This window comes from Sebastes fasciatus, chromosome 13 (assembly GCF_043250625.1).
Source record: "Sebastes fasciatus isolate fSebFas1 chromosome 13, fSebFas1.pri, whole genome shotgun sequence".
Taxonomy (NCBI): Eukaryota; Metazoa; Chordata; class Actinopteri; order Perciformes; family Sebastidae; genus Sebastes; species Sebastes fasciatus.
The window spans coordinates 33,987,683-34,011,994 of NC_133807.1; the positions used below are offsets into that span (position 1 = coordinate 33,987,683).

General features: G+C 45.6%; 1 protein-coding gene across 2 annotated transcripts in view; it reads left to right on the forward strand.

Moving 5' to 3' along the window:
* Positions 1-88: 88 nt before the first annotated feature.
* Positions 89-24,312, forward strand: part of LOC141781380 (corticotropin-releasing factor receptor 1-like) — a 36,509-nt gene continuing 12,285 nt past the window's right edge. Inside the window, exons 1-5 of one of the 2 annotated variants that reach the window (XM_074657096.1) lie at positions 89-383; positions 14,009-14,111; positions 14,226-14,276; positions 14,819-14,938; positions 19,837-19,919. In XM_074657096.1, coding sequence (XP_074513197.1) covers positions 363-383; positions 14,009-14,111; positions 14,226-14,276; positions 14,819-14,938; positions 19,837-19,919 — 378 coding nt within the window. In that variant the 5' untranslated portion in view covers positions 89-362. Of the gene's footprint in view, positions 384-14,008; positions 14,112-14,225; positions 14,277-14,818; positions 14,939-16,744; positions 16,889-19,836; positions 19,920-24,312 lie in introns of those variants that run through there. The other variant, XM_074657097.1, reaches the window with a different exon arrangement.

Consider the following 24,312-nt stretch of genomic DNA (forward strand, 5'->3'; position numbering starts at 1 on the left):
CATGAAGTAGAGGAGTAAATAAAGACAGTTCTCTCCTCCTCCTGCTCTCTGATTGGTTCTCTCCTCCTCACCGGCAGCACCGCTGCTCTCCGGTCCCTCAGTGTTCCCGGTGGTTCGGTGGTACCGGGTCGGTGTTCTGCTGCAGTAACTCCTCTCTGTCTTCAGGACTAGTGACAGACCTGGACCCGGACTGACTGTCTCTCTGTGTCCGGGTTGTTCTCTGTTGTGTGTGTGATCTAACCCGGCTCGGCTCTGTTCGGGTCTCTGGTCTCTGTTGTGGATCTGTTCGGTCCCTCCAGGTCCAGGGCTCGGACCGACATGAGGCGGGAGTTGAACCGAGAGGGACCAGACTGAATGAAGAGATGGAGAAACTACTGAGTCAGGTAAGAGCGTGCATGTGTGAGTGTGTAGTTTATTATTATTATTATTATTATTATAATAATAATAATAATATAATAATAATAAAGAACCTTCCTGAATGTTTTCGGATAAAACTTTATTGTTTTTAATTTACTGTTAATATTCTACTGAAAACAGCCTCAATGATGATGATATAGTGAAATACTCTGAGTACTCTGTAGTGAAGTACTCTGATTACTCTGAGTAGAGCTGACAGCAGGAGGATATAAAATAGATTAATCTCTGTATCTAGATTTTTTATTTTAATGATTTCTAACCAGATGTTTTAACACCAGAATGGATCTATCTGCTTCATCTGAGTCTCTGAGGAGCTAGAAGGAAGTCACCGCTTTTATTGTGGTAGTCTGAATAACGTGACGTCATATCTTTTATTGTGGTAGTCTGAGTAACGTGACGTCATATCCGTTCCGTATCCGTCAACCAAAACAAACCTCAGAGTCTAAAATGTTGGAGGGTCAGAAATATGGCCAATATATGTCTGAATAAAAGTCTGAAAAATGTCAAAAAAAGTTATCGTAAAAACGTTATGGTATGGAGGTAACGTTATGGTATGGAGGTAACGTTATGGTATAGAGGTAACGTTATGGTATGGAGGTAACGTTATGGTATGGAGGTAACGTTATGGTATGGAGGTAACGTTATGGTATGGAGGTAACGTTATGGTATGGTGGTAACGTTATGGTATGAGGTAACGTTATGGTATGGTGGTAACGTTATGGTATGGAGGTAACGTTATGGTGTGGAGGTAACGTTATGGTATGGTGGTAACGTTATGGTATGGAGGTAACGTTATGGTATGGAGGTAACGTTATGGTATGGAGGTAACGTTATGGTATGGTGGTAACGTTATGGTATGGAGGTAACGTTATGGTATGGTGGTAACGTTATGGTATGGAGGTAACGTTATGGTATGGTGGTAACGTTATGGTATGGAGGTAACGTTATGGTATGGAGGTAACGTTATGGTATAGAGGTAACGTTATGGTATGGAGGTAACGTTATGGTATGGAGGTAACGTTATGGTATGGAGGTAACGTTATGGTATGGAGGTAACGTTATGGTATGGTGGTAACGTTATGGTATGGAGGTAACGTTATGGTATGGTGGTAACGTTATGGTATGGAGGTAACGTTATGGTGTGGAGGTAACGTTATGGTATGGTGGTAACGTTATGGTATGGAGGTAACGTTATGGTATGGAGGTAACGTTATGGTATGGAGGTAACGTTATGGTATGGTGGTAACGTTATGGTATGGAGGTAACGTTATGGTATGGAGGTAACGTTATGGTATGGAGGTAACGTTATGGTATGGAGGTAACGTTATGGTATGGAGGTAACGTTATGGTATGGTGGTAACGTTATGGTATGGAGGTAACGTTATGGTATGGAGGTAACGTTATGGTATGGAGGTAACGTTATGGTATGGAGGTAACGTTATGGTATGGTGGTAACGTTATGGTATGGAGGTAACGTTATGGTATGGAGGTAACGTTATGGTATGGAGGTAACGTTATGGTATGGAGGTAACGTTATGGTGTGGAGGTAACGTTATGGTGTGGAGGTAACGTTATGGTATGGTGGTAACGTTATGGTATGGAGGTAACGTTATGGTATGGAGGTAACGTTATGGTATGGAGGTAACGTTATGGTATGGTGGTAACGTTATGGTATGGTGGTAACGTTATGGTATGGAGGTAACGTTATGGTATTGTGGTAACGTTATGGTATGGAGGTAACGTTATGGTATGGAGGTAACGTTATGGTGTGGTGGTAACGTTATGGTGTGGAGGTAACGTTATGGTGTGGAGGTAACGTTATGGTGTGGAGGTAAAGTTATGGTATGGAGGTAACGTTATGGTATGGAGGTAACGTTATGGTATGGAGGTAACGTTATGGTATGGAGGTAACGTTATGGTATGGAGGTAACGTTATGGTATGGAGGTAACGTTATGGTGTGGAGGTAACGTTATGGTATGGTGGTAACGTTATGGTATGGAGGTAACGTTATGGTATGGAGGTAACGTTATGGTATGGAGGTAACGTTATGGTATGGTGGTAACGTTATGGTATGGAGGTAACGTTATGGTATGGAGGTAACGTTATGGTATGGAGGTAACGTTATGGTATGGAGGTAACGTTATGGTATGGTGGTAACGTTATGGTATGGTGGTAACGTTATGGTATGGAGGTAACGTTATGGTATTGTGGTAACGTTATGGTATGGAGGTAACGTTATGGTATTGTGGTAACGTTATGGTATGGAGGTAACGTTATGGTATGGAGGTAACGTTATGGTATGGAGGTAACGTTATGGTGTGGAGGTAACGTTATGGTATGGTGGTAACGTTATGGTATGGTGGTAACGTTATGGTATGGAGGTAACGTTATGGTATTGTGGTAACGTTATGGTATGGAGGTAACGTTATGGTATTGTGGTAACGTTATGGTATGGAGGTAACGTTATGGTATGGAGGTAACGTTATGGTATGGAGGTAACGTTATGGTGTGGAGGTAACGTTATGGTATGGTGGTAACGTTATGGTATGGAGGTAACGTTATGGTATGGAGGTAACGTTATGGTATGGAGGTAACGTTATGGTATGGTGGTAACGTTATGGTATGGAGGTAACGTTATGGTATGGAGGTAACGTTATGGTATGGCGGTAACGTTATGGTATGGCGGTAACGTTATGGTATGGAGGTAACGTTATGGTATGGAGGTAACGTTATGGTATGGCGGTAACGTTATGGTATGGCGGTAACGTTATGGTATGGAGGTAACGTTATGGTATGGCGGTAACGTTATGGTATGGAGGTAACGTTATGGTATGGAGGTAACGTTATGGTATGGAGGTAACGTTATGGTATGGAGGTAACGTTATGGTATGGTGGTAACGTTATGGTATGGTGGTAACGTTATGGTATGGAGGTAACGTTATGGTATTGTGGTAACGTTATGGTATGGAGGTAACGTTATGGTATTGTGGTAACGTTATGGTATGGAGGTAACGTTATGGTGTGGTGGTAACGTTATGGTGTGGAGGTAACGTTATGGTATTGTGGTAACGTTATGGTATGGAGGTAACGTTATGGTGTGGTGGTAACGTTATGGTGTGGAGGTAACGTTATGGTATGGAGGTAACGTTATGGTATGGAGGTAACGTTATGGTATGGAGGTAACGTTATGGTATGGTGGTAACGTTATGGTGTGGAGGTAACGTTATGGTATGGTGGTAACGTTATGGTATGGAGGTAACGTTATGGTATGGAGGTAACGTTATGGTATGGAGGTAACGTTATAGTATGGAGGTAACGTTATGGTATGGTGGTAACGTTATGGTATGGTGGTAACGTTATGGTATGGTGGTAACGTTATGGTATGGAGGTAACGTTATGGTATGGAGGTAACGTTATGGTATGGAGGTAACGTTATGGTGTGGTGGTAACGTTATGATGTGGAGGTAACGTTATGGTATGGAGGTAACGTTATGGTGTGGAGGTAACGTTATGGTACGGAGGTAACGTTATGGTACGGAGGTAACGTTATGGTGTGGAGGTAACGTTATGGTATGGTGGTAACGTTATGGTGTGGAGGTAACGTTATGGTACGGAGGTAACGTTATGGTACGGAGGTAACGTTATGGTACGGCGGTAACGTTATGGTGTGGTGGTAACGTTATGGTATGGAGGTAACGTTATGGTATGGTGGTAACGTTATGGTATGGAGGTAACGTTATGGTACGGAGGTAACGTTATGGTGTGGAGGTAACGTTATGGTATGGTGGTAACGTTATGGTATGGCGGTAACGTTATGGTATGGTGGTAACGTTATGGTATGGAGGTAACGTTATGTATGGAGGTAACGTTATGGTATGGTGGTAATGTTATGGTATGGAGGTAACGTTATGGTATGGTGGTAACGTTATGGTGTGGTGGTAACGTTATGGTATGGAGGTAACGTTATGGTATGGAGGTAACGTTATGGTATGGTGGTAACGTTATGGTATGGAGGTAACGTTATGGTATGGAGGTAACGTTATGGTATGGCGGTAACGTGGCGGTGGAGCCGGCCGTCACTCTCGTCTCCGTGGTCAAATGGGCCGACGCTACGACTGTAGAGCACCCAGATACTGACATTTGTGTTCTCTGCATTGAAACGGCCCCGATGGAGCTGACCATGGATGATAAAGAGAACGGAGCTGACGGGAGAGCTAGAGACCACCTTGGAGAAGTTAGAGGAAGTAGACACGTGGGACTATGTCCGCTTTTCAAAATAAGGTGTTAACAAAGGGAACTGTATATATTAAATACATCTATGGAAATCAGATTGATGGATTATATTCACCAGAAGTATAAAACATTACATGTCTCTTATAAATTAAAAAGAAAACACCACTAATCTGTGAGGGAAATGTCTTTATTCTTTGATTTTTGGGTTGATGGATAAAATACAATCAATAATTCCTGTCAATGATTCTGATATATTTGACTTCAGGACGTCTCTGACTTCAGACATGCTGAAAATCAAACATTCTACTGGATTCATTTAGAGATTTTACAAAGTAAAAGTCTCTAGAAGTGGATGATTCTCCTTGTTCCCTTCATGGTCTAGAGGTAAACAAGTTAACAACAATCACTATAAATCACAATATCGAATCAGCACCAGAGTCTGTTATAGTATCTAATCAGTAGACAGGTGAGTTCAGCAGCAGCTCCACATGTTCAGCTCCAGTCAGGCAGAAGTTAAAGTGTCTCCAGACGTCCAGAGAAGTGAAGCTGAACTTAAAAATAGTCCTGAAGAGAATCTCTGCAGCTCTCTGAGCCGTCAGGATCCTGAAGCACAGACTCTGTAATATATGATAATGTATTCCTCCTGTTGGGGATCAGCTTCACCTGACGGAGCAACACACCTGACGGAGCAACACACCTGACGGAGCAACACACCTGGACGTCTACACACAGTCTGCTTTAGTCTTTACAGAAATCAGGCATGAAGTTTATATCTAATTATTAGTGATGCACTGATACCACTTTTAGTTCAGACCGAGTACAAGTACTTACATTTGGGTACTCTCCGATACCGAGTACCGATACGAGTACTTCTCTGAGCCTAAAGAGCCTTTATTGACAGTTTATTGTGTTTATGAGTTTCATGTTTAAAACCAGGAAGTTTGTGTCCTGATATAAATGAAATGTGTTTCCTGTCTCTGAGGGAACCGAAACAGAGAGGTGATGTATAACTGGAGGTGGGGGGGGGGGCTGGCGTTTCACCAGCGTACATCATTCTATATATAGAACACACACACACACGCACACACACACACACACACACACACACACACACACACACACACTGAAAAACACACACACACACACACACAAACTGGAACACACAGCTGAGGTTTCACTGAGTTCCAGAGGACGAATAATGAGAATAAGGACAAGAGAGAGAAACCGACCAATCAGAACACAGTAAACCAGCCAGTACTCATTTTACTGAATAGAGTTTGATCACATCATAATGTAACTCAGAGCAACCTCCGTTAACGTTAGCTGTTAGCTGTTAGCTCCGTTATTTAGCTGAGCAGGACTGTGCTGCTGCCCACCGGCTGATCCCTGATCCCTGATCCCTGATCCCCGATCCCCGATCCCTGATCCCTGATCCCGGTACCTGATCCCGGATCCCGGATCCCAGATCCCGGATCCCGGATCCCGGATCCCCGATCCCCGATCCCCGATCCCCGATCCCCGATCCCCGATCCCTGATCCCGGTACCTGATCCCTGATCCCTGATCCCTGATCCCGGTACCTGATCCCTGATCCCCGATCCCCGATCCCCGATCCCTAATCCCGATACCTGATACCTGATACCTGATACCTGATACCTGATCCCTGATCCCTGATCCCTGATCCCGGTACCTGATCCCTGATCCCTGATCCCAATACCTGATCCCCGATCCCCAATCCCTGATCCCTGATCCCTGATCCCGGTACCTGATCTCTGAGGGGAGGGAGGGGGGGGGGGGGGGGGGCGCTAGGCATTGAACATGTTGGATTCTTTCTTCTTCTGTGGTGGATTATTAGTTGTAATGAGGAGCTGCTGTGCTGCCTTCACTGCCCTCCGTTCCTCTGAGCGCTGTGTCAGCTGATCCTCTGGGACGCCACCGTTCAGAGGAACGCCGCTCCGGTTTAATGTCACAGCTGTTCGCTCCCGCAGGACGCATCCCCTTCAGCTCTGCTGCTGTTTCCTCACTGTATATACTACACTATACTATATATATATATATATATATATATATACAGTGGAGGAAATAAGTATTTGATCCCTTGCCGATTTTGTAAGTTTGCCCACTTACAAAGAAAAGAACGGTCTATATTTTAATGGTTTATTTTAACAGTGAGACAGAATATAAAAAAAAAATCCAGAAAATCACATCATATAAAAGTTAAAAATTGATTTGCATTTGATTGTGGGAAATAAGTATTTGATCCCCTAGCAACACATGACTCAGTACTTGGTGGAGAAACGTTGTTGGCAAGCACAGAGGTCAGACGTTTCTTGTAGTTGGTCACCAGGTTTGCGAACATCTCAGGGGGGATTTTGGTCCACTCCTTTTTGCAGATCATCTCCAAATCCTTAAGGTTTCGAGGCTGTCGCTTGGCAACTCGAAGCTTCAGCTCCCTCCACAGATTTGATATGGAATTAAGGTCCGGAGACTGGCTAGGTCACTCCATGACCTTAATGTGCTTCTTCTTGAGCCACTCCTTTGCTGCCTTGGTCGTATGTTTTGGGTCATTGTCGTGCTGGAAGACACATCCACGTCCCATTTTCAGTGTCCTGGCTGAGGGAAGAAGGTTGTCGCCCAACATTTCAAGGTACATGGCCCCGTCCATCCTCCCTTCGATGCGGTGAAGTCGTCCTGTCCCCGTAGCAGAGAAACACCCCCAAAGCATAATGTTTCCACCTCCATGCTTGACGGTGGGGATGGTGTTCTCGGGGTTATAGTCAGCATTTCTCTTCCTCCAAACACGGCGAGTTGAGTTGATGCCAGAGAGCTTGATTTTGGTCTCATCTGACCACATCACCTTCTCCCAAGCCTTCTCTGAATCATTCAGGTGTTCATTGGCAAACAGACGGGCCTGTACATGTTCCTTCTTGAGCAGGGGGACATTGCGGGCGCTGCAGGATTTTAATCCGTTACGGTGTAGTGTGTTACCAATGGTTTTCTTGGTGATTGTGGTCCCAGCTGTCTTGCGATCATTAAGAAGTTCCTCCCGTGTAGTTCTGGGCTGATCCCTCACCTTTCTCATGATCATCGATACCCCACGAGACGAGATCTTGCGTGGAGCCCCAGACCGAGGGCGATTGATGGTCATTTTGTGTTTCTTCCATTTCCGAATAATAGCACCAACAGTTGTCTCCTTCTCACAAAGCTGCTTGCTGATGGTCTTGTAGCCCATTCCAGCCTTGTGCAGGTTTACAATCTTGTCCCTGACGTCCTTAGACAGCCCTTTGGTCTTGCCCATGGTGGAGAGGTTGGGATCTGATTGTGGACAGTTGTCTTTTATACAGGTCACGAGTTGAGATTCGGAGTACTTTCTTAAAGCGAGGACTAATCTAACCGGTCTGTGGGGGCCAGAATTCTTGCTGGTTGCTAGGGGATCAAATACTTATTTCCCACAATAAAATACAAATCAATTTATAACTTTTATATGATGTGATTTTCGGGATTTTTTTTTTTATATTCTGTCTCACTGTTAAAATAAACCATTAAAATTATAGACGTTCTTTTCTTTGTAAGTGGGCAAACTTACAAAATCGGCAAGGGATCAAATACTTATTTCCTCCACTGTATGAATGAGGAAACAAGGACCAGTACAGAATCTGAAAACTGAGCCACATTATAGAAACTCCAGAGACTGTAGATGTGTATTGAGATGCTGGTGATGAAGATGGAGGAGGAGGAAGAAGAGGAGGAGAAGGAGGAAGAGGAGGAGGAGGAAGAGGAAGAGGAGCTGTGTGAATCAGCTTCAGACTGGCTGTGAGGTGATCAGCTGACCTCCGTCCTCCTACGCTTCAACAGCTTCAACAGCTTCAACAGCTTCAACAGCTGGAGTGAAACTGAGCTGAGAGACAGAAACTCTGATTCAGTCAGTTTCTACAGAAACACGTCGATTCTTCATCCGTCTGATCGAGCGATGATTTAATCACAACGTCCCTAATGTTCTTTATATATATATGTATATATATATATAAATATATATATATATAATACTCCACAGGTTTACATTATACTCATTTATAAATCTGGATTATAAAATCTGACTGTGAATATTCACCTTACAGTAGATAAAGAACTTTTTTAATTAATCAATCAACCCATTTAATTTTCTAATAGAAATAGAAAATATATGTATAATAAAATGAAAAATATATATATATTTATTTTATTTAATTTTAAATGAATAGAACTCGTCAGTCGATTTCTTGTGATTTGTTCCGCCAACAAATACAGATTAAAGCTGAATATTTCATTAGATAAAAACATTTCCTGAATTTTATAAATGATTACATCAATCTTTTAAAATAAATGTTAACTTTTGGACTTTATAACCTCAACCTCAACCTGAACCCTTAACCCTCAACCTCAACCTGAACCCTTAACCCTCAACCTCAACCTGAACCCTTAACCCTCAACCTCAACCTGAACCCTTAACCCTCAACCTCAACCTGAACCCTTAACCCTCAACCTCAACCTGAACCCTTAACCCTCAACCTCAACCTCAACCTCAACCTGAACCACAACCCTCAACTTGAACCTTAACCTCAACCTCAACCTCCACCCTCAACCCCAACCCCTATTTCAACTCTCAACCCTCAACCTCAACCTCAACCTGAACCACAACCCTGAACCTGAACTTCAACCCTCAACCTGAACCTCAACTTCAACCTCAACCTCCACCCTGAACCTCAACCCCAACCCCTACTTCAACTCTCAACCTCAACCCTCAACCTGAACCACAACCCTCAACCTGAACCTCAACCTCAACCTGAACCTCAACTTCAACCCTCAACCTGAACCTCAACTTCAACCCTCAACCTGAACCTGAACTCAATCCCAACCTGATCCTCAAAACCTCAACCTCAACCCCAACCTCAACCTCAAACCTCAACCCCAACCTCAACCTCAACCCCAACCTGAATCTCAACTGTAACTGTAACTTCAACCTAAACCCCCAACCTGAACCTCAACCCCAAACTCAACCCCAACCTGAACCTCAACCCCAACCTGAACCTCAACCTGAACCTCAACCCCAACCTGAACCTCAACCCCCAACCTGAACCTCAAAGCCAACTGCCACCTCAACCTCAACCCCAACCTGAACCTCAACCTGAATCTCAACCCCAACTGTAACCTCAACCTCAATCCCAACCTCAACCCCAACCTGAATCTCAACCCCAACTGTAACTTCAACCTAAACCCCCAACCTGAACCTCAACCCCAAACTCAACCTCAACCCCAACCTGAACCTCAACCCCAACCTGAACCTCAACCTCAACCTGAACCTCAACCCCAACCGTCACCTCAACCCCCAACCTGAACCTCAAAGCCAACCGCCACCTCAACCTCAACCCCAACCTGAACCTCAACCTGAATCTCAACCCCAACTGTAACCTCAACCTCAATCCCAACCTCAACCTCAACCCCAACCTGAATCTCAACCCCAACTGTAACTTCAACCTAAACCCCCAACCTGAACCTCAACCCCAACCTGAACCTCAACCCCAACCTCAACCTCAACCTCAACCTCAACCCCAACTGTCACCTCAACCTCAACCCCCAACCTGAACCTCAAACCCAACCGCCACCTCAACCTCAACCCTCAACCTGAACCTCATCCCTCAACCCCAACCCCAACCTCAACCTCAACCTGAACCTCAACCCCAACCGCAACCTCAACCGCAAACTCAACCTTAACCTAAATCCCAACCCCAACCCAAACCTCAACCTCATCCCTCAACCCAACCTGAACCTCAACCCCAACCCTCAACCTCAACCTGAACCTCAACCTCAACCTCAACCTGATCCCTGAACCTGAAGCTGTCCCTCTTCAGTTACCTGAGGACTCTCAGTCACGTCTTGTTGCTTCCTGTGTCAGTGAGCCTCTATATCTTCACTCGGTCAGTAAATCCCTGAGCTCTCTCTGCGTCATCATGACAGACAGGAATATGTAAAGAGTTCAGGTGTGGTTGGGTTTGGAGGAGGCCGGTGGAGGAGCCCGGTGGTTCAGACCATGAGGACCGCTCAGATTCTGCAGACCGAAGACGAAGAACTCATTTAGTATCTTCAGTAGAAACCTGTAAAACCCTGATCAGCTACCAGATGGCTGTTCAGACGAGCTGCCGTCTAAAATAATCTGATGAGTCAGAACCGAAGTGTAAATAATTCAAACTGTTCACAACATAAAAAAAGAAGAAACATGTCATTAAAGGAGAATCAGTGAATCCGTGAAGACGTCAACAAGAGAACAAAACTGGGAAATAATAACTGAAGATGAAACATGTTTTAAAATATTTAAAAAATGTCCAATAAACCAGAACAGAAGGAAAACCGAGTCATCCTGAATATTTACTGAGGAGTTCCTCTTTACTTCATCATTAACTTACCATTACTCCATTCCTTAACATCTCGGTGAATCCGTGTGATCGGTGCTAAACAGAGGTGAGGAAACTGAAACAGCTGCTCATTCAGAGAGGAACTACTTTACTTCTGTTGGTGTTAAAACTCAGAAAATGGCACCGTGGCTGCTCCCGATATCTGATATCAAGCACTAATAGAACCCGTTTCCATTCATACAAAGCGTCCATATGTGACGAGTTGAGATGAGAGCGTGTCGATATTTCAAATGAATGTCGGCATCGGACATAAACTGAGCCGCTGCATCATCCAATAAGAGCAGAGCTCCTCTGTAGGGCTGCTGTAGCTCCTCCCACTGAGCCGCTGCATCATCCAATAGGAGCAGAGCTCCTCTGCAGGGCTGCTGTAGCTCCTCCCACTGAGCCGCTGCATCATCCAATAGGAGCAGAGCTCCTCTGCAGAGCTGCTGTAGCTCCTCCCACTGAGCCGCTGCATCATCCAATAAGAGCAGAGCTCCTCTGTAGGGCTGCTGTAGCTCCTCCCACTGAGCCGCTGCATCATCCAATAGGAGCAGAGCTCCTCTGCAGGGCTGCTGTAGCTCCTCCCACTGAGCCGCTGCATCATCCAATAAGAGCAGAGCTCCTCTGTAGGGCTGCTGTAGCTCCTCCCACTGAGCCGCTGCATCATCCAATAAGAGCAGAGCTCCTCTGTAGGGCTGCTGTAGCTCCTCCCACTGAGCCGCTGCATCATCCAATAGGAGCAGAGCTCCTCTGTAGGGCTGCTGTAGCTCCTCCCACTGAGCCGCTGCATCATCCAATAGGAGCAGAGCTCCTCTGTAGGGCTGCTGTAGCTCCTCCCACTGAGCTGAGTCTATATTTAGCTGCTGCAACACAACATGAACCTCTGAGGACAGATTTACTCTGAGAGGTGAATGAAACACAGAACAGATCACGATGAGAGAGAATTATGAATCAGAGACATTAGTGAATAATTAACATCATCGCAGCTGATTAATCCTCAATTACTGAATGTAATTAGTGAACTAATGAGTCAGTGTGGAGTGGATCGGTTCCTGCTGTACAGATCACTCATCTCACTTCCTGTCAGCGTCTGTTCGAGTCTCTGCAGAGGCCGGTTGGTGCAGCGGCTGCAGTCATGTGACCGTTTTAAATGATCACGTTGTTGTTGAATGATGGACGGACCGTCTGCCGCGGTGACGCACGGCTCAGAGACTAAGTCCTGCTCTCAGAAGATAAGAAAGTTTAAATATTCACCATCTGATGTCTTATTATTATTGATGTTCCTGTGATATATATATATATATATATATATTTACCATTGGCAGAGCATTTTGGAACATGGTTCTTGGGCGCTCCCCACATAATCAGTTGTGCTGCTCATCCCACTAATGCATGATCCTTACAAGTTGGACATCATTGTGAAGGTAAATAAACAGGCTTTCCAACCATGTAGAATACAATGACCATTAGCATTGATACAACAGAGAAATAATCCACCAAACACAAGTTTAACTACCTTTTTTTCCCAGTTTATATATATTCCAGCTGTTTCCTGTGAGGATACGACGTCCGTCTGTGTGATATTAAATGTAGTTCTGAAAGATTCTGTAGAACCAGTCTCAGACCCGTCTGTCTGACTCCGTCAGCGAGCTTTAATATAAAACATGGAGTCATTTAAATGTCCAGAGCTCATAAAGAGTGAAACAGGAGACATGAAACAAACAGAACATCATCTAAAGAACAGTACACGTATATATATCCAGTATAGTGTTTTATTATCACAGTCCTGATCTCTATAAACTGATATCTGCGTTAGCTTTGAGTCAGTTTTATCTTAACCTTCCATAGTTCTATAATATATTATATTAAAAGACAATGTTATATCATAGTTCATGCTTAAGTCCAAGTTGGCGTTTGTGCTAAATTTGAATAAATTCCCTCCCGGCGTTCCTAAGACGTCCCGTTGGTGAGAATGGGTCGGCCGGCGTACGGTCACTGCAGTCGCATTAAAACAAAGACATGGTTTAATCAGCAGTTAGTGTTAGGGATGCACCGATACCCGAAACCGGGGCCGGGATCCCACCTCCAGCCCGGCCCTCACTTTCATTGCTCCACGGGGTTTTGCTTTCACCCTCTGACTCGCGTGTGCGTTAGACTCCTTGGTCTGTGTTTCAAGACGGGTCGGGTGGGTTGCCGACATCGCCGCAGACCCCTAGCGCCTTTTACGTGGGACGAGCCCAACCCTGGGAGCACGAAGCGGTTTGGGCGCACAGAGGACAGTCCGCTCCGGTTGACAGTCGCACCGGGAGCAGGGAGCCCTGTTACGGTGCGGCGAGGTCCGGGCGGGGAGCGCTGTAAAGCTGCGGCCGCGAGCCACCTTCGCCCCGAGCCTTTCCAAGCAAACCTTTTGGCACAGAGAAGTACTCGGTATCGGTACTCGGTATCGGTACTCGTATCGGTACTTGGTATCGGTGCTCGGTATCGGTGCTCGGTATCGGTGCTCGGTATCGGTACTCGTATCGGTACTCGGTATCGGTGCTCGGTATCGGTACTCGTATCGGTACTCGGTATCGGTGCTCGGTATCGGTACTCGTATCGGTACTCGGTATCGGTGCTCGGTATCGGTACTCGTATCGGTGCTCGGTATCGGTACTCGTATCGGTGCTCGGTATCGGTACTCGTATCGGTACTCGGTATCGGTACTCGGTATCGGTGCTCGGTATCGGTACTCGTATCGGTGCTCGGTATCGGTACTCGTATCGGTACTCGGTATCGGTACTCGGTATCGGTACTCGTATCGGTACTCGGTATCGGTGCTCGTATTGGTGCATCCCTGAACTCTACTGTCAACCAGACCGCTGACTGAGCACCGACAGACGTCCTCCTGGTTATAAAGCTGTTAAACATAATGAAACTCTGTTTTCCAGTCGATGTGTGTGATGGTGATGGTGATGGTGATGGTGAGCGGACGAGTTTCTCCGGCAGAGTTAACCTGTGAAACTCTGATCCTGCTGTCGACCAACCTGACAGGTAACTCCCCGTCTCTGGTTCTACGTGTTTCATTATCACACAGTCGACCAGCTGGAGAGAAGATCAGCTGATTTCTGTTTCCTCTGTTTCTCTCTCTGCATGCTGGTCTCTCAGCGAGGACGTTGGCGTTCCTGAACCAGACGTTCAGCATCAGTAACTCCTCAGGTCGGTACAGCTGACTGCTGGATCTCACCTTTAAAGGGCCTCTGTACCTGTGGCCGTTCAGTCAACGACAGTCAGCATCCTGTTGCTCGCACTACGTCCAGAAGACGTGAGGCGAAATGATTAACGTTAGCAACATTAGCAGCTAAAACCACAATATCACTCTATTGTATATATATATATTTTTTTTAAAGTTATTTTTTGGGGGCATTTTTAAGCATTTTATTGACAGGACAGTGGATAGAGTCTTGAAAGGGGGGAGAGAGAGAGTGGATGCGGAAAGGGCCACAGGCCGGATTCGAACCCGGGCCGCCGCGGTCAGGACTGAGCCTGTTACATGGGCGCCCGCTCTACCAACTGAGCTAAGCAGGCAGTTACAGGAGTAACTTTAAGAACCTCTAAGTAGCCTGGAAAATACCATGACTGTCTCTCTGTCTGTCTCTCTGTCTCTCTGTCTGTCTCTCTGTCTCTCTGTCTCTCTGTCTGTCTCTCTGTCTCTCTGTCTCTCTGTCTGTCTCTCTGTCTCTCTGACTGCCTCTCTGCAGGTGTGTATTGTGATCTGTCTGTGGACGGTATAGGAACCTGTTGGCCTCGCAGTACAGCAGGAGACCTGGTCTCCAGACCCTGTCCTGAACAGTTCAACGGCATCCACTATAATACCACCAGTAAGTACCTGTCTGTCCACCTGTCTGTCCACCTGTCTGTCTACCTGTCTGTCTGTCTACCTGTCTGTCTGTCCACCTGTCTGTCTACCTGTCTGTCTGTCCACCTGTCTGTCTACCTGTCTGTCTGTCTACCTGTCTGTCTGTCCACCTGTCTGTCTACCTGTCTGTCTACCTGTCTGTCTGTCCACCTGTCTGTCTACCTGTCTGTCTACCTGTCTGTCTGTCCACCTGTCTGTCTACCTGTCTGTCTACCTGTCTGTCTGTCCACCTGTCTGTCTACCTGTCTGTCTGTCCTACCTCCATGGTACCTCCATGGTAGCTTCATACTATCTCCATGGTAGCGTCTCTTCGGTGTGTTGTGATGGACTCTGAGACACCAGCGTCTTCGTCCTCCTCAGTCCTCCACCAATCAGGAGCTGCCCGTTAAGTGTCGGCCAATCACAGCTTCACACTTCGTGGACTAACCGAGGAGACGAGACGACAGCAGAGGAGCTGCTGACTCTTCATCTACCGCCAGCTGGACAGATCACATGACCTACCAGCAGAGAGAGTGTGTGTGTGTGTGTGTGTGTGTGTGTGTGTGTGTTTTAATGTGTGTGTGGGTGTGTGTGTGTGTTTTAATGTGTGTGTGTGTGCGTGTGTGTGTGTTTTAATGTGTGTGTGTGTGTGGCAATAAATATCTTGTTTAATTAGAGGTTTAGTTGTTGATGTGACTTAATAACAGGAGTCGTGTGTGTGTGTGTGTGTGTGTGTGTGTGTGTGTGTGTGTGTGTACCAGCTGGAGATCATGTCTCACTCCTCCTTCATCATCATCATCATCATCATCATCATCTCTTCACACTGTGAAATACCCTCGCTGTCCCTCCTCTTATGTAATCAAATCTCCGGCCTCTGATTGGTTGGCAGTGGGCTAACGGGCTAATGAGCTAACGGAGTGGGTGTATTGATCCGTTTGGGATGATCGGCTGGCGGAGCAGCTAAACCCGGATTTAGTGATTGATTGGTTCTGGAGTCGGCTGGATGAGAATCCGCCTTCGCCTGTCTGGTGGCAAATTACAGCTCTGGTGTTGCCGTGGTTACGCCGTGCACACTGATTAATTAAAGGGGAACAACGGCCATTTTTAAAACATCGATATTATTCTGGAGGTTTTAGAACATGATGAATACTGAATCTCAAAATACTGAATCTTAAAATACTGAATCTCAAAATACTGAATCTTAAAATACTGAATCTCAAAATACTGAATCTTAAAATACTGAATCTCAAAATACTGAATCTCAAAATACTGAATCTCAAAATACTGAATCTCAAAATACTGAATCTCAAAATACTGAATCTTAAAATACTGAATCTCAAAATACTGAATCTCAAAATACTGAATCTTAAAATACTGAATCTCAAAATACTGAATCTTAAAATACTGAATCTCAAAATACTGAATCTCAAAATACTGAATCTTAAAATACTGAATCTTAAAATACTGAATCTTAAAATACTGAATCTCAAAATACTGAATCTCAAAATACTGAATCTCAAAATACTGAATCTTAAAATACTGAATCTCAAAATACTGAATCTTAAAATACTGAATCTCAAAATACTGAATCTTAAAATACTGAATCTCAAAATACTGAATCTCAAAATACTGAATCTTAAAATACTGAATCTCAAAATACTGAATCTTAAAATACTGAATCTCAAAATACTGAATCTCAAAATACTGAATCTTAAAATACTGAATCTTAAAATACTGAATCTCAAAATACTGAATCTTAAAATACTGAATCTTAAAATACTGAATCTCAAAATACTGAATCTCAAAATACTGAATCTTAAAATACTGAAACGTTCTCATGTTTTGCCTGCTGCTAGCATGGTTGTTAGCTGCCAGATGACCGTCACAATGTGCACTGAAGTCCTGGATCTCTCTGTTTTAGTGGATTTCTCTGGTGTGTACCATGAAGCTACCATGGAGCTACCATGGAGCTACCATGAAGCTACCATGGAGCTACCATGGAGCTACCATGAAGCTACCATGGAGCTACCATGGAGCTACCATGAAGCTACCATGGAGCTACCATGGAGCTACCATGGAGCTACCATGGAGCTACCATGAAGCTACCATGGAGCTACCATGGAGCTACCATGAAGCTACCATGGAGCTACCATGGAGCTACCATGGAGCTACCATGAAGCTACCATGGAGCTACCATGGAGCTACCATGGAGCTACCATGAAGCTACCATGGAGCTACCATGGAGCTACCATGGAGCTACCATGAAGCTACCATGGAGCTACCATGGAGCTACCATGGAGCTACCATGGAGCTACCATGAAGCTACCATGGAGCTACCATGGAGCTACCATGAAGCTACCATGGAGCTACCATGGAGCTACCATGGAGCTACCATGGAGCTACCATGGAGCTACCATGGAGCTACCATGAAGCTACCATGGAGCTACCATGGAGCTACCATGAAGCTACCATGGAGCTACCATCAGAATCAGAATCAGAAAGGTGTTTATTGCCAGGTGTAAGGGGTATACACGAGGAATTTTCTTTGGCTTTTTGGTGCGAGACAAACAGTATAATAACAAAGAATAGATAAAACGTTAGAATAAAATAAGAATAAAAATGTACAATTTACAAAATAAGCTATAAAAATAAACATGATATAAACAGATAGTGCAAATATTGTCGGTGTGCAAACAAAACAATCAGTTATCAGAGGGAGAGAGAGGGAGAGAGAGGGAGAGAGAGAGGAGAGAGAGGGAGAGAGAGGGAGAGAGAGGGATACTGTAGGGGGTGGTATTGAGAGTGTATGAGAGAGGGGGGAGAGTCAGTGTCGGGGGGGGGGGCGTAGTGTGTGTGTGAGGGAGAGACAGTCACAGGGGGGCAGAGGGGCTGTTGCAGAGCCCCACTGCCATGGGGAAGAAACTGTTTGTGGCGTGAGGTTTTGGTCCTGATGGTCCTGATGGTCCTGATGGACCTGATGGACCTTAACCTCCTGCCAGATGGTAAAGTCTGAAAGAGATGGTGTCCAGGATGGGAGGGGTCGGCCACAATCTTCCCTGCCCTCCTTATGGTCCTGGAGGTGTACAGCTCCTGGAGGGAGGGAAGGTTGCAGCCAATCGCCCTCTCTGCAGCACGGATGACCCGCTGCAGCCTGGCCTTGTCCTTGGCGGTGGCAGCGGCAAACCAGACGGTGATGGAGGAGGTGAGGATGGACTCGATGATGGCCGAGTAAAAGTGCACCATCATGGTCTGTGGCAGGTTGAATTTCTTCAGCTGCCTCAGGAAGTACATCCTCTGCTGGGCCTTACTGATGAGGGAGCTGATGTTCAGCTCCCACTTGAGGTCCTGGGCGATGGTCGTGCCCAGGAAACGGAACGACTCCACCGTGTTAACTGGGGAGCCGCGCAGGATGAGGGGGGGGGAGCGGGGCTGAGTTCCTCCTGAAGTCCACTGCCATCTCCACTGTCTTCAGAGCGTTCAGCTCCATGTGGTTCTGGCTGCACCAGGATGCCAGATGGTCAACCTCCCATCTGTAGGCAGACTCGTCACCCTCGGAGATGAGGCCGATGAGGGTGGTGTCGTCTGCAAACTTAAGGAGCTTGACAGATTGGTGTCTGGAGGTGCAGCCGTTGGTGTACAGGGAGAAGAGCAGTGGGGAGAGAACGCAGCCTTGGGGGGCACCGGTGCTGATGGTCTGGGTGTCGGAGACTTGCTTCCCCAGCCTTACGTGCTGACTCCTATCAGTTAGAAAGTCAGTGATCCACCTGCAGGTGGAGTCAGGCACGCTCAGCAGGGAAAGCTTGTCCTGTAGCAGAGCTGGGCTGATGGTGTTGAATGCGGAGCTGAAGTCCACAAACAGGATCCTGGCATAGAAGCCAGGGGAGTCCAGGTGCTGGAGAATGTAATGAAGGGCTAAATTTACTGCGTCGTCTACAGACCTGTTGGCTCTGTAGGCAGCAGGGGGTTGGTGATAGTCTTTAGGTGGTGGAGCACAAGGCGTTCAAAGGTCTTCATTATAACGGAGGTCAGGGCGACGGGTCTGTAGTCCTGAAGACCTGTGATCCTTGGCTTCTTGGGGACCGGGATGATGGTGGAGGCTTTGAAGCAGGCCGGCACCCTGCAGTTTTCCAGGGAGGTGTTGAAAATCCCTGTAAACACTGGTGACAACTGGTCTGCACAGTGTTTCAGGGTTGCAGGTGAGACAGCGTCTGGGCCGGCTGCCTTGCGGGGGTTTTGTCCTTTGAAGAGCCTGTTGACCATGAAGCTACCATGAAGCTACCATGGAGCTACCATGAAGCTACCATGAAGCTACCATGGAGCTACCATGAAGCTACCATGAAGCTACCATGGAGCTACCATGAAGCTACCATGGAGCTACCATGAAGCTACCATGAAGCTACCATGGAGCTACCATGAAGCTACCATGAAGCTACCATGGAGCTACCATGAAGCTACCATGGAGCTACCATGGAGCTACCATGAAGCTACCATGGAGCTACCATGAAGCTACCATGGAGCTACCATGAAGCTACCATGGAGCTACCATGAAGCTACCATGAAGCTACCATGGAGCTACCATGAAGCTACCATGAAGCTACCATGGAGCTACCATGGAGCTACCATGAAGCTACCATGAAGCTACCATGGAGCTGCCATGGAGCTACCATGGAGCTACCATGGAGCTACCATGAAGCTACCATGGAGCTACCATGAAGCTACCATGGAGCTACCATGGAGCTACCATGAAGCTACCATGGAGCTACCTTGAAGCTACCATGGAGCTACCATGAAGCTACCATGGAGCTACCTTGGAGCTACCATGGAGCTAGAATATGAATATAGATGTGCTGTATTAACCCTTTAACCTCCATGTGTGTTCAGACCGGGTGTTCAGAGAGTGTCAGTCTAACGGCAGCTGGGCTCCTCGAGGAAACTACAGTCAGTGCACCGAGATCATCGTCCTGGTGAGACTCATCAATACTCGGATTATTAGACAGAACCACAACAATCATTTAACATTTGACCTGTAACGATGTCTGAATGCAACTTCATTATCACAAACTAAACTAATATGACAGCTTTGTTTTATACTCAATGATTGGTCAATCACGGCATTATGTTCTTTATAACAGACTGTTGCTATGTATAACAGACCGTTGCTACGTATAGCAGACCGTTGCTACATATAGCAGACTGTTGCTACGTATAGCAGACCGTTGCTACGCATAACAGACCGTTGCTACGTATAGCAGACCGTTGCTACGTATAACAGACCGTTGCTACGCATAACAGACCGTTGCTACGTATAGCAGACCGTTGCTACGTATAACAGACCGTTGCTATGTATAACAGACCGTTGCTACGTATAACAGACAGTTGTTACGTATAACAGACCGTTGCTACGTATAGCAGACCGTTGCTACGTATAACAGACCGTTGCTATGTATAACAGACCGTTGCTATGAATAACAGACCGTTGCTACGTATAGCCGACTCTTGCTACGTATAACAGACCGTTGCTACGTATAACAGACCGTTGCTATGTATAACAGACCGTTGCTACGTATAACAGACCGTTGCTATGAATAACAGACCGTTGCTACGTATAGCCGACTCTTGCTACGTATAGCCGACTCTTGCTACGTATAACAGACCGTTGTTATGTATAACAGACCGTTGCTACGTATAACAGACCGTTGCTATGGACGCAGTTCTGATGTCGGACTCTGGAGGACTGTTTTTGTGTCAAATGATTGATTTCTTCAGTGCGTAGTCGTGTAATAATCAGGATAATGTACAGCAAGCGGGTCATTGTTGACAAATTAAATGGTTTATTTCACAACAATGAACCGGATCGCTATACGTTATCTCTTAGGTAATAATCATGACACCACAGAAGAAGTGAGGAAACATGTTGAGTTATTGGATGGTCACATGGTGGATCATTGAGAGTGAATCATAGTTAATCGTACAAAACAGGATGAAACTAATAATGGTGTCGTCTCTCTTTAACAGCTCTAAAAAATAACCTTCACAATGTTTTATCAGCGTCATGTTGATGATTCCTGATTCCATCTCAAGAACCTGACTCTGAATGTTTCAGAGGTCCTAAACCGGCTACAGGAAACGACTCCAGCTGTGAAACCTGATGCTGATAAACCAAATAATGACTTGATAAACCATGAAGTACCCAAAAACTACTAATTACTACTAATAAAAACGTACAGAGAGACGACCTGAGGAGCTGAAACACGTTGATGATTAGTCTTCATCATAACGGTGACGGTGACGTCCACTAATCTCTCAGAAAGGCCAGAGGGAATACTTTTGTTGTTTGTTGCCTAGCAACAGTTCCTTATAGACTCTAAACCTGTTGAACGTCGAGTGTTCGGTGTACTTGACTTTGAAAACATGAATGAACGAGACGCACTCGACGGCAGCCTTCACACACCAGACTACTATTATTATTATTATTATTATTAAATGTTCAGATTGTCATACTGACATCAGATCAGCCTCGACCCTGAAGCACACGCTGACAGATGATTCCAGATGTTACAGGAACACAACAGACTACAGAGGAGTTTATCTTCTACTGACTTCAGCTCCTCTTTAAAGACCACGTCTTCATGTTTGTCCTAAAAGACCGAGACAGAGCTCACGTACGTCCCCCGATGCTCTAAAAACAAGAAAAGACTTTTAGTGTGTGTGTGTGTGTGTGTGTGTGTGTGTGTGTGTGTGTGTGTGTGTGTGTAGAAGTTAACACATCTATTGGGTGATAATGTGATTTTCTGATCCGTCATCTATAATAGATCAGTCACACTCAGAGGGCAGAGATCTGTTCTGACTGTTTGTTGACCTGAAACCACTTAGTACAGTCTCTCTGTCTCTGTGCCTGTCTGTCTCTCTGTCTGTCTGTCTGACTGTCTCTCTGTAGACGTAGACACAAATTTACCTTTTTTACAACGCAGCGTTTTCGTACGAATGTCCAGCAACACGTGGCGCACTTGACAAATTCTGCTTCAGTCTTTTCAAAATAAAACTAATCAGTCAGGTCTAGGAATAGATTGACTTGGTTAGATTTAGGTAACAAAACTACTTAGGTTTAGGAAAATATTGCGTTTGGGTTAAAATAACTCAAGAAGTGCTGTAGGTTAATTACGGAAGATACGTGACAAATAAATCAACGTTGACTTCCTGCCTCACACGGGGCACCAATAGTGGTGAAAGTCTGGTGTTTTTAGACCCACACATCCACCCCGACCTCCTCCCTACGCAGCGTTCGCCGCTCTTTATACTTCCTGGTTCACGATTACGTGGATTACATACGAATTGATTTCGTGCTGACCATCACGAAAAAAAATTTAAATTCTTGTAGATGTACACGAATTAAAACATTACGTTTTGTGACTATTTCACGACCTGCTGTGCGACTGAGCTGCATATATATACAACAATAACAGAGTCACAACCAACATCAACGACATCATCACCATCCTCATCATCGAAGAATAACTCACCCACTTCCTCCCCCCCGGTCCTGGGAATGAGGTAGAGCCTGGATCTGTTGGTCTTTACAGGGGGAGATCTAAACCGGTAGCCAAAAGGGAGGATCTGGTGGGCGCTGACTGATAGTATAGAGTTAGCTTTCTGCAGTACCTGTCCAACCTGATCTCGTGGGAAGGTGTATAAATAACACGACATTTTGAGGACATTCCGCGTGTCATTTCACGCCACGTCGTTACCGTGAACCGGTTGTGGTTATGTTTATGTTTATGCGACAAAACTACTTAGTTAGAGAAGTGGTTGAGCTTAAAGTAAGTACGTAAACAACATAACATAAGTACAGAAAACACGACACAAACGTCGCTATCGTAGCTTTAAAATAACGTACAAACACTCTCTCACATCTCTCCAGAATACCTCTAAACCTTTAAAAAAACTTTATTTATACAGATTTCATCATGTTTTTATGTTTGGAGGAATCTGACACAAAGTCACAAAACGTGATGTTTAGACTTTGTTCTGTTCTGACAGGTTTTCTGTTTCTGACTGTCTGAACTGAACAAACACAACAACAACCAGCTCAGCCCATCTGGACTACACGCACGCACGCACGCATGCACACACACACACACATACAGAAAAACACACAAACAGAAAAACACACTAACAGAAAAACACACAAACAGAAAAACACACTAACAGACAAACAGAAAACAGACTAAAACCTCAGCAAACAAATAAGTGTGAACCAATCAGAGACGAGTGTGAGAGTCCAGAGAGATCAGTGTGAACCATCTGGACCCTCAGAGAGTGTGTGCGTGTGTGTGTGTGTGTGTGTGTGTGTGTGTGTGTGTGTGTGTGTGTGTGTGTGCGTGCGTGCGTGCGTGCGTCCATATGCTCTGTCATATAACACAGTTACCATCTCCCTCTCCTTCCCGCTGAGAAAATCTGTCGCCTTTTTCCTGCTCTCCTCTGATTGGACGGCAGAGTTGGATGCAGGCCAATCACAGAGCAGTAATTAATGAGAGAGAAAGGTGTGTGTGTTTGTTTGTTTGTTGTGTGTGCGTGTGCGTGCACGCGTTTGTGCGCGCGCGTGTTTAGAGTAAAAGGAGGCAGAAGATAAAAGAATAGTTGCATAAATATTCAGTTGTGGAGGTCTAGGGACTAGTAGTGGAGGTCTAGGGACTAGTAGTGGAGGTCTAGGGACTAGTTGTGGAGGTCTAGGGACTAGTAGTGGAGGTCTAGGGACTAGTTGTGGAGGTCTAGGGACTAGTTGTAGAGGTCTAAGGACTAGTTGTGGAGGTCTAGGGACTAGTTGAGGAGGTCTAGGGACTAGTTACGGAGGTCTTGGGACTAGTTGCGAAGGTCTAGGGACTAGTTGTAGAGGTCTAGGGACTAGTTGTAGAGGTCTTGGGACTAGTTGCGAAGGTCTAGGGACTAGTTGTAGAGGTCTAGGGACTAGTTACGGAGGTCTAGGGACTAGTTGAGGAGGTCTAGGGACTAGTTGAGGAGGTATAGGGACTAGTTGTAGAGGTCTAGGGACTAGTAGTGGAGGTCTAGGGACTAGTAGTGGAGGTCTAGGGACTAGTTGTAGAGGTCTAGGGACTAGTAGTGGAGGTCTAGGGACTAGTAGTGGAGGTCTAGGGACTAGTTGTGGAGGTCTAGGGACTAGTAGTGGAGGTCTAGGGACTAGTTGCGAAGGTCTAGGGACTAGTTGTAGAGGTCTAGGGACTAGTTGTAGAGGTCTTGGGACTAGTTGCGAAGGTCTAGGGACTAGTTGTAGAGGTCTAGGGACTAGTTACGGAGGTCTAGGGACTAGTTGAGGAGGTCTAGGGACTACTTGCGGAGGTC